This window comes from Dama dama, chromosome 28 (genome assembly GCF_033118175.1).
Source record: "Dama dama isolate Ldn47 chromosome 28, ASM3311817v1, whole genome shotgun sequence".
NCBI classification, from domain to species: domain Eukaryota; kingdom Metazoa; phylum Chordata; class Mammalia; order Artiodactyla; family Cervidae; genus Dama; species Dama dama.
In genome coordinates, this window is record NC_083708.1 from 27922629 (window position 1) to 27934417 (window position 11789).

At 41.8% G+C, this 11789-nt stretch overlaps 1 protein-coding gene across 1 annotated transcript in view; it reads right to left on the reverse strand.

Moving 5' to 3' along the window:
• CLVS2 (clavesin 2) overlaps positions 1 to 9532 on the reverse strand; it is a 71790-nt gene extending 62258 nt beyond the window's left edge. The window contains exon 1 of the mRNA XM_061131942.1: positions 8989 to 9532. Coding sequence (XP_060987925.1) covers positions 8989 to 9377 — 389 coding nt within the window. The 5' untranslated portion in view covers positions 9378 to 9532. The remainder of the gene's footprint in view (positions 1 to 8988) is intronic.
• Between the last annotated feature and the right edge of the window lie 2257 nt (positions 9533 to 11789).

Below are 11789 nucleotides of genomic sequence, written 5' to 3' on the forward strand. Positions count from 1 at the left end.
ATCTGCTGCATTGGCAGGTGGATTCTTTTCTGACCTGCCCTTTGAATGCAGTTAGCTTGGGGTGTTCTTATATTTCCTTTATTAGAAGTATATGTTATATACTATACATTTAATAGAAGAAATATAAAAACACTCTAGCTACTAATAACGGCATTCAAAGGGCAGGTCAAAACCACTCTTGATGTTCCAATCCTCTGTTGTCAAACATGTCACATTACTACCATTAGCAGCTCAGCAGGTTATTCCTAAGCAGAACATTAGTACATGCCAAAGTCCATAAAATATCTTCTGAAGAAATGGAGTATTTTATGAATTTTCTGTCTTCAGGAATCTGACTTTCACTATTCTCATTAAAACTATGTTCTAACTGCTGTACTTCACAAATTAGATGTTACTACAGTAAGTATTTCATAAGTTCATGTTTGGAGTTTACACTCCAATTATAGTAGCTCCACCATAGCTATTCTTCCCTTCTATGTTGAAAGAAAGCCATAAACAATAAACCAACATGTTCATGGAGCTCGACTCCTAACAGCTTCCCAAAGCAGCATCAGGTAAAGTCTGCATCAGAAATTGACTTGGAGATGATGAAATAATGACACCAGTAAGGAATTTTACAACTTGGGACTATGTAAGCCATTGCTGTTAAATCAAAGCTGCTACAATATGTTTTTTAAAAAATTGTCCTTTTTTTTTTTTAACTACCTGGGTGATCAAGAGCAGGGAAGCCTCTTCTCCTGCCTCGGACCTTGCAAGGTTTGGGGGAGTTGCCTGGCCTGTGCTTCTCTTCTGGGGTTCACAAGATCTCATCCCCTACCAGAGCTGACCATCAGTGCAAAGCGCAACACAAATCACAAACAGTTCATTTCCTTCCTACTCTCCAGCCCTTTCTTTAGCTTGACAAGGAAAAACTGGCATCTTGGCATCACATTGAGCAGCACAACAGCAAGCAGCTTGCCTTGGTCATTAAATCAATCAGCCATTATTAAATTCTTCATTAAGGCTGCCCCCAACCCTCAGCTTTCATTAAGCCACATTTCCTAATGTCTAAAGCACTTGTGTTAGAAAGGCGCTAGAGGGAGAGACAAAGGAGCTGAATTACCTTCATTAATGCCTTGGGGTATCACTGGTGCTAAAGTTGATGAATCCATCAAGGTGCTTTACATTACTGAGTGATAATAATAATATCTCTATCTGTGTAACCATTTAAGATTTCCAAAGCAATTTCAAAAGCATTATCTTAATCTCAAAATAAGCCCATAGTCTCTGTGCGTGGCTTAGTTCCTATTATTCTGAAGATGAAGACACAGAGGAGGTCTCAGAGAATTGAGTTTTTCTGAAATCACTGTAAGAGTAAATAAAACTGGAAGCCTAGATGAGAAGCTCGGTCTTTCTGACACCACAGGGCGCTCCACTCTTTATGGTGCCAAGACCTAGAACAGAGTTTGATGAAGAGCTGCTCTGTGTTTTTATGTGTCAGTGGCATAATCTACATCAGAAGAAGGATCAGAAAGTCGATACCAACATGGCACCAGGCCAGGTATCAGGGCAGCTCCAGCGTGGTCCCAGCAAGGGGCTTTGGCGGAAGGAAAACATCAAGACATCTTGAGTCAGAATGGGAAGATGCTAAGTCTACAAACCGTGGAGGCAATATGAAATCCAAAATCATCACATCATCACTAGGCATATGAAGCTGTCTTAGCCTTGCTGAGTGTTTTCCAGTATTTTACTGCTATGGAAACATAGGTGAGTGAGAACAAGAAAATAACTGTAAATGAAACATCTAGAGGAAAAATGTCTTTCTTTGAAAAAAAAAAAAAAGTTTAAAAATGTGCACCTACTGCCACCAAAACGAAATAAAACAGAATGAAGTCATGTTGGAAAAAAACACAAACATTGGAAAGGCAACTCTTCCTCAGGGCAGAATACTGTTTACTTAGCTGCTTAGTACAGTCTTTGTCTTAAGAATATTTACTCTACCAACTTAACCTCCTGTGCCTAATTGTCTACATTCTGATGTTTAATCAAGATTTTCTAAACCATAGATGGATTTTTTAATTATCAGAGCTAGCTTTTTTTGATATATTTGTTTTTTCCCAGATTTTTGTTGGCCCACTATCTGCACACACAAAACAAGTTTGACCAATTCACTTACTCGTTGTACAGTTCTGGGTGAAATACTTAGCTGCTCTGTGCCTCGGTTTCCTTATCTGCAAAATGTGGATGTTAACAGGACCTATCTTATATAATTGTGAAGAAGATTTAATAAATGAATGCTTATAAGGTGCTTAGAATAGTGGCTGACACATATAAAATATATATGTGTATATAAGATATATGACATGTGTATATATACATATATGTGTGTGTCTGTGTATACATGTGTATATAAATATTATATATAATATATATAAAATATGACATGCTACAATATGTCACACTACTGTATGAAAGTGTTTTAAAATGAATGAATTAAATAAAATGAAAAAATAAAAGGTTGAATTACATTGCCCAAACAAGGGATATTCTTTCCACATAACACAGAGCAGGCTGCTACCGCCTCTGCCCGGACTTTTCAGCACTACCGAGCAGTATCCTCATTAAGCACTCACTATTTCTCTGATAGTCATTTAGCTTTTCATGTTTTATCTTCCCAGAGAGGCTGTATGTTCCTTGATGGTACGACGAATGTGTTATGTGTCTTTTTTTTGCCCCTAGCACCTATTAAAATTCTAAGTATGTAGCAAATGCTGGGGAAAAGGGTACTTTTTAAAACACTGATTTGAGTTAAGTACTATTCACTCAGCTTAGTTGATGTAGTAAAGATCCAACCAACATACAAAGACATCTTTTCCCTCACATCAAGAGTGCCACTGACTATGTTAATGACTATATTAACTATGTTTATATATATATACACACACACACACACACACACACACATATATATATAGACCTGCCTTCAGTGGTGTAAAAGAGCTCAATCTTTTTCTCAGAATGGAGGAAATATAATAATTTACTAAGGATAATTTGTGAATTTACTAACTGTTGGCTCATGTTTTAAAATATCTTTAAAGATTTCTTTTGAAGATTCAGAGCACTATAGTAACACCAAATCCATTGCTTCTTTCCAACTTTGTTTAAAGTTGCATATTTGAAACATGAACATGGCCTGGTTTGGGCCAGACCCAATCAACGTCCTAGTGAAGTTTGGTGCTCCTGGTCATTGCTGTTATTTCAGGATTATTTCTCTAATTACTGCATAATTGTCCTAGTTTTTAGAGACTGTCCTATTTTGTTCAGAGATTTGTTCCAGTATTTGGTAACATTTCTCAGGACAATATTTTTTCTCTTTCATTTTTCATGGTATGAGCCAAGGGCATATTTTGAAATAAGCTGCAGTTCCCAGAATATTTGTTTAAAAAGCATCCTTCTACAAGGAAGCAATACAGAAGCTCTGCTGGGACAGAAACCTCATGGAATCCATACCTGCCATTTCTAGGATTGACCTAATCTTAAAATCAGGCTTCCCAGGTAGCTCCGTGGTAAAAAAAAAAAAAATCCACTTGCCAATACAGGAGATGCAGGAGATGTGGGTTCAAATCCCTGGGTTGAGAAGATCCCCTGGAACAGGAAATGGAAAATCACCCCAGTATTCTTGCCTGGAGAATCCAATGAACAGAGGAGCCTGGTGGGCCACAGCCCGTGGGTTCACAAGAGAGTCAGGCACAACTGCTTACTGAGCACAATCTTAAAATCAGCCGTAATACAGCACAGCAGTGCCGCTAGGATTTTGAAGTTAAGGAATCCTGACCCTCCCATGAAACAGAAAGTTGAGAAATATTTAAATATTTTAGTAAACAGAGCCAGGAAGACTTGAAAAATCAGTCCAAAAAATTAAACCTCTTTTTTGGCTTGCGTTTTGCAAATTACCAAGTAAGAGTGTTTCTCTGTAATTATCTAGTTAATTGCTCTTGTCTATTTCTAGTTATTTTATTTTATAGTTATTTACTTTATTGCACTTTCATAGAACAGTAAAGCTTTGTGGCTGAGAATAAAACAAATATGTGTAGTCTATGGCAATTTTTTAAAAAAATTTAAACTACCATCATCATAATCTTCGTTCATTTTGAAGGCTGGCCACATAATTTTCTTTGGGATCCCATGGACTGTAGCCCACCAGGCTCCTCTGTCCATGGGGATTCTCTAGGCAAGAATACTGGAGTGGGTTGCCACGCCCTCCTCCAGGGGATCTTCCCAATGCAGGGATCGAACCCAGGTCTCCTGCGTTGCAGGCAGTTTCTTTACTGTCTGAGCCACTGGGAAGTCCAATAAATTACAACATAATTCATAATTCAAACTAAAGCTTCAAATAGCTGGCCATTTGTATGTTTTCTTTTGTATGAAAAAGCCATACAGTGGGAACAAACAAACTGACAATAGTACATTTTTCAGGCAAATTCCAGGACAGGTTAGAGGATCTTAGCATGGTCTCACCAATCAGTCTTCCAGCCCTTTCAGACTTTCAGTACTAAAAGTGATAATCAATATCCATTATGACAAGCCAAACATGGTGCAAGACGGTCAGTGCTTTCCGAATTGCCACTATATTAGAATCACTAACTTCACTGTATTTAATTGTTTTCTAGAGGTTGTTAATCTGATTCCAAATCAATGGTTGTCTGCTGGATTCAATATGGCATCACCAACTCAATGGACATAAGTTTGAGCAAACTCAGGAAGACAGTGAAGGACAGGGAAGCCTGGTGCGCTGCAGTTCATGGGGTTAGAATGAGTCAGACATGACTTAGCAACTGAACAGCAACAAATGTAAAATACCACTTACAGACTAACTGACAAATTATAGGCCAATTATCAGAATGTATGTCGTCATTATGTTTTGGGTGACACAATTTACTCATGAACATTCCCCATCATTACATGCCAGTGAATTTCCACCTCTCAGATATCTGCTCTCAGGCTCTAGGGTCTAGACCACAATCTACTTTCGTTCCAAACTTCCTTTCTTAAGGTAGTGTAATCTGCTCTAGCTTCTTGGTACATTAGCATCACATTCTGTTGATGAAATCAGGTGGAAAATGTGAAGGTGTTGCTGAGTCCTAAAGCAGGGTACCGTCACTCAGGAAAGCAAGACACTGTGTAAGGCATGGAGGATACCGCATCATCGTGCTGCAGGGTATCAATTCAATCGCTTTTAATTTTGTGGAATCTACTTTTGCTTTCAGAAATTATCTTGGACAATTTGAAAGAAAGAAGATAAGATTATGTGAATCTTTTCCAAGGATAGCCTGCTCAATAAATGTAATAAATCATCTGAACCTGTTCTATGATTTTTTTAAAAAAAGAACCACAGACCACACTGAAAGTCATTTTGACATTTCAGCATTTCGATTATTTTTTTATTTTTATTAGGTGGGCACACTGCAAATATTACATCTTCATCTTACCAACAATTCCATATTTCTTGTAAGGCTTTGGAAATGGTCCAGTTATTTGCAATAACCTGAAACTGACCTGCACTATATTGCAGTAGGAAGAGACACTATTTTATTTATAGTCACCATCTCACATGTATTTACTGTCTCTAGTCTCCTGAGAAGCACAGAAAACTGTCCTAAAAATTTAATATAGGAGAAAGTATATATCAGATAACTTCCTACTTAGAAACCTTTTTTTTTAAAAAATGCATAACTCAATTCAACTCAACAAACATTTACTGAACATTAACTCTAGTTTAGGTGCTGTTGTAATATGAGGCTTAGTTTTGTTTTTGTTTTTTGTTATACAGATCAATCATTTCATGGGTCTTTACCAAGTTTTTCAAAATTCACAAAGAATATTTTGCTTATCCCCTTTGGGAAGCTGGAAATAAAAGAGGAGGGTGAATTTTCTTCTACTTCATTTCTAGAATTTCCCTATGTAACCCTGATCAATTCCCACCTATTCTTTCTTTAAAAACAATGCTATTTTGTTTCTTCTAAAAATGTTTTTTTTTTTTTTTTTTTTTAAGTTACTGAAAGCCAGACAACTCACTGAAAACTCAAGGAAGATGGCTAGAATTATGTTGAGATGTGCAGCCTTCTCCAGGGACCCAGGTTGTTTGGACTGGAGGGATCAGAGCAGGAAGATGAGAACACCCAACTCACAGAACAGGGGAGGGATAACGAGCAAGAGAATCTGGCACATGGTATATCCTGCTAACAGAAGAATCATAAGGCAAACATCTAGGGAAGGTGGCAGAAACTTCTGAAGGAGTCAGGTCAGATAGGCCCTGAAGATGTATAGTGGAGGAAGAGGATTCAGGCCGAAGGCAGGAAAAGGGCTGGTGACACCCTGGTACAGTCAGAAAGGCAGCTGTCCTGCTGGTTTCAGAGCAGGGCAGAGACAGTCCTTACGCACATGTCCCCATGATAAAGCTTCACAGAAGATGCCACGAGGATGGACCTGTTTATCCCCTGCTGCTGCTGCTGCTAAGTCGCTTCAGTCATGTCCAACTCTTTGGGACCCTATGGACTGTATATAGCCCTCCAGGCTCCTCTGTCCATGGGATTCTCCAGGCAACAACACTGGAGTGGGTTGCCCTGCCCTCTTCCAGGGGATCTTCCCGACCCAGGGATTGAACCCACGTCCCTTATGTCTCCTGCACTGGCAGGTGGGTTCTTTACCACTAGTTCCATATGTATACTTAGATCTGGGATGGGGGTGGCAGGAGACAAGGAGAAGGAAGGGGGAACTTTTTTTAATGAATATAGGAGGAGGAAACTCAACTGAATTTTAGACAAGCTCTAAATACCGTGTACACCTTTTGACCTTGAAGTACTATTACTTGATCATACCTATTCATTTAAACCTTAGAAATAGAATTCACAATTATTAGTCTATAGAACCTGTAAGGTATTTTTACAGGGCATAGCTTTTCATTTTAATGTCCCATATACATTAATGTCACCTATGTTGATTTAAACAAATAATTCTATATATCAATTAATAAGTCCCCTCCCACTGTAGATTTCTAGGGAGATATATTTTGATTACTAGCAACTTATACTTTATATGAAAGCATGAGATAGACAACTAAAACATAGGTACTTTAGTAAATCCAGAATAATCACCTTCCCGTATGGGTGAGAACTACAAGTGATTTTCAACTTAATTAGGTTTGTAAATCAATGTGAATATTAGATCACTTATAAAAATAAAGGAAAATAGGTCTGATGTATATTCATGTCTCTAAGGGCTATCTGCCTCCCTAAAGATATCTTTAACAGACTCTGACACATATTTAAACATACCATTTCCACAGCTCCCATTCCATGGTAGCTCAATAAACTAAGTTCCTGCCTAACTGACATATGAAATATTAGATTCTTTCTTGAATAAATTTTTTTGACTTTGATCTACACAATAATTGGTTTGCATAAATCTTCAATGTACTTCTTAGATGAAATAAAAACTTTTTAAAGAGAAATTGTGGTCAAAGAATGGCATTTTATGAGACTTTAAACTTTGCTACCTGATAAAAAGTAGAGTAAAATCTCTATAAATAACCAAAGTAACAAACAGAAAGAGAACTTCATTTCACCTCAATGGCTAACTCTTTCTATGAGTGTGTTAGCTTTATGATTCTTCAGGTAGTAATTTATCTTTTTATTTACCTAAAAAGGAATTAGAGTAGTTCTTAACCTAAAATTAAAGAGAACAGGAGACCAATCGAAGGGTTAAACACCTGTTAAAAATATTAATTTGCATTCTAAAATCCCAAGACTCTGAGAAGCCATAGGAGATCTAGGAGATCTATAAGGTTTCTCAGTAACTATAAAGTCTTTCAAAATTGCTCCAGAGATGGTTTAAACTAACCAGATGCATCAAAAATCACGGTTCACAGAACTAAAAATACATTGACGTATTAACAACAGGCTTCCTATGATTCAGAATTCTGGTAACATTTTTAAGTTTCATGAAATTTATTTAACTTTGAACTTAATTGAAACTACCTTCCACAAGAGTCTTTTATAATTTCTTATATCTTTCAATCTAAGAAAATAATTCCCCCGACTGAGGAAGTAGAAGTCATTGTCTGTTATTTTCTATTGTCATGTAGATGAAATAATATTAGTTCTCCTCTATTAAAAAGAGAGCTCAAAAACATCTACCAACTGACAGATCTGAACATTTTTCACTTCCTTTCAAAAGATGAAAAATCACATCAGACAGGGAACACATTCTTTAGATTAGTGACAGGTGTAGAACATGCACACCAGTCAGCCTTTATTTTCAGTGTCAGCAGCACGCTCAGCAACAGAGGGGACAACTCTTCCTTTTTTATTGAAGTGACACACATCATATTATTCCTTCATCTACACATCACCAAGCAGAAAAGTTCCCAAGCAATAAAGCTACTTGATATTGGTTGAATGCCAGGCTCTTCTTTTTAAAAAAAAATAAAATAAAATTGCAGTGCTAGAGAGAAAGATATGAAAAGGAGGAGGAGGACATGGAGGGGAAGGAGGGTGGTGATGATGAATCTAGCTTAAGAATTTCTTTAAAAAAAAAAAAAAAAAAAACACAAGAATTTCTTTAGGGAGGAAAGAGGGAAAGTTGTCTCTATTCTCAAACTCATTTCTCCACAGAACAGTAAACTTATTCAGGAGCTGATAAATTTAGCAGCTTTATTTAGAAGCCAAACGATTTAGACTACACAGCACAATGATATGGTTCAGGATATCCTTAAATCTCCAGTAGAAAAAGGGTGCTAATGAAGTAAGAGTTTCAACTGTAACAATAAAAGCCCCCGCCAGCCCCCAGGGCGGCCACCAAAAACTCTTGTCTTAGTTCCGGTTTCTCTTTTTCCCAGGAGCCAAATTAACAGTAACATCAAAGCAGGAAAACGGTAACACTGCTCAAGATACATTCTGGAAAATGGGAGAGTAAAAGAAGATCCAGCACAAGACTGCATTTAGGACTTACCTGCTCTGATCCCAGTTGGCAGCGAAAAGGACTAGAATCTTCCTGCCATAGTGGTCCAGATTGGCCAGGCCCCCTGGGAAACCATCCTTCAGTGCCTGCTTGATGCCAGGGTCAGTGGCCTTGAAGCTTTTGAACATGTCCAGGTTCTGCTGCCGGTACTCAAAGTATTGGGCCAGGAGGCGGAAGGCCTCAAAGTGATGAAACTTCCTAGCCCGCAAGAAGCGTAAGATGAAGGCATCATCTGTGCGGAGAAAGCCAATGTCCGGCCTAGTGATGACCATGTCCCTCACCTCCTGGATGTCCTGGTGCAGCGTGTCAGGATTCTCGTTGAGCTCCAGGCGGGCTTTCTCCAGGGTCTCAGGAGAGAGACCCGCTTGTAAATGAGTCATTGTCCTGCGTGTTCCTGAGCCTTGCCTCTCTCTTGCTGACTGTCCCACCACCAAGCTGGCCCTGGCCACCACCACACTCCGGCCTCCAGACCTCCCTGCTGCCTGCTTCCTCTTCTTTACAGGAAATGATTTGTCTTGGTGTCCAATCAAGTACCCTGTTGCTCCTGCTTTCCTGCACCTTTTCTCTGAAAGATAGGAACTTCTTTCCCCACCCCTCCTTAAAAACAACGTCCCGCTTTGGTTCCCTCTTCCTTTTCCTCCAAAGAGATGCGGCCCTCCGGTGGCCCAGGACCCCTCTTCTTGTCCTCTGTCTCTCCTAACAAAACACCCCTAATTGCACCCAGCACAGGGGGTGCTGATCTTGGTACCGTCCTCTTCTCTTCCGAGATGGAACAAAAACAACCCCCACGCACATCTCAGCCCCAGCACTGTGATGCTTCTGCGGTCCCTACTGAACGCTGCTCCTGCCAGGGATAACGATGGAAATTCTGATTAATAATAAGGTGGCTCTTCAGCGCGCTGAGCTCGGGGCGGGGGAGAGAGAGCGTCTTTGCCAGAAGGAAAAAGAGAGAAAGAGAGGGGAACGGAGCTTATTTCTCCTACTTATTCAGAGATGCTATTTCTAAGACATTTGTGGGATTCCGTTGAAAAAGATTAGGATCCAATTAGGTGGCGACTGCAGAGAGCGCACCTTCCCTCCTCCCCTCCTGGATACATCGTGATCTCTTAAGGCACCAGAAGGGTTTTTGGTGGCGTTGGCACCCGCGTGGGCGCCCCCTCACCCCACCCCCACCCCCGCCAACTTCTGCCTGCCTCTAGCCCTTCATTTCAACGGACTTGCTGCGGAGGGGGGTGGCGGGGAGGGATATCTCTCTGGGAAGGTACATTTCAAAAAGCGAGGCTGGGGGGAGGAGAGGGTGGGAAAGAGGAGTGGAAGATAAAATTAAAATATCTCTACCTTTTCTACCATGCCCCAAAGCAAGAGAGAAGAAAGAGCAGCCGGCTCCTACCAGCAAACCCGGAGGCGGGGACGCTAAGCAATGCGGCACTCCCTGGCATCCATCAGCCGCGGCTTCGGAGGCGGCGGCGGCGGCGATCGCAGCATCAACTCCTCCCGGCGGGATGGAGCGAGCAGAGAAGAGGGACGGCAGCGGGGACCCGGGCAGAAGACGCGCTGGGGAGCAGCCCTGACCGCATCCTCGGCGAGCCGCCGCTTCCCCTGCCCGCGGGAGGGGTGGGGGTGGGGGCAGACCAGAGCTAGGGCCCCCGCTGTCCCAGGTCCTCGCCCGGCCCTGCCATTCTCGCCTGCCGGAGAAGAGAAGGGAGCGAGCGAGAATCGAACGCCTGGATGGGGGAGGCCACGCGGGCAGCCGCCGCCTTTGTGCGCTCGGAGCCGCTGGGGCCGAGGGCGCGGCTGCTGCGGGCCCCGGGCCCTCAGCCTGTGCGCGCCCGGGCGGGCGAAGCCCGACGCGCCCCTCCGGGTGCCGCCGCGGCCGCTGCCGCTGCTGCTGCGGCTCCGGCTGCCGCTGCTAAAAGAGGACTCGGCTCAGCCCAACTCCTAATTATCCCAGCACAGATCTCGCTGCGACGTAAGCACTCACTCAGCTCGCGCACGCACTCCGCTCCTCTCGCCCTGACTCGTTTGGATAGGACCGCAGTTTCCGCGGCATTCAGATATCCCGAGCCCCAAGTTTAGCCCGCTCCGGGTCCCCCCCACTCCAGGGCCGGCTACTCGGGACGGGCGTCGCGGGGCCGGGCGGGGGAGCGACGCCCCGCAGCCTCCCCACGCCCCTCTCTCACCCTTTGTGTGCAAGACCCCCGAGCTGCCCGGTGGCGAGTGGCTGCTGTAGATGGTAATTCAGCGACACAACATTTTCTAGTTCCTGTAGGAGGTAATTTTGATGTGGAAGAAGTAGGGAAACATTTTGTACTTTCCGCATTTGTTGTTGACAGAAATGTTGAATTTAGAAAAGACCAGAGTGGTTCCACAGCATTGGGCTGATGATTAAGCCTCCGGAGGAACTTATATGAATAGTATTTCAACCACTCTGGCTGCTAAATTCCTATTGAAGAGGATGGAAATGAGCTCGGGGTGGGGGTGGAGGGACCCGTTTTCAGAGGAAGGAAAAACAAATACTCTTTGACTTCTCATCTAATAATAAAACATGTTTCTGGAGATGCATTTGATAGTTCCCTCACTTTGATACATCTGTATACTAGAATCATCATGAACAGAAGTCTTTGAGGTTAAGATGACTGTCTAAGGGTTTGAGAAAAATGAACGTATTGTATTTTCAAAGCACAGCATGTATTACTGAGCCTGTCACTTTATAAACTTTTGGCTTATAAAATGTTGAATGGAGTCCTGAGTTCAGATTAACTCAATGCAACAAATATCTACTGAGCTCCATT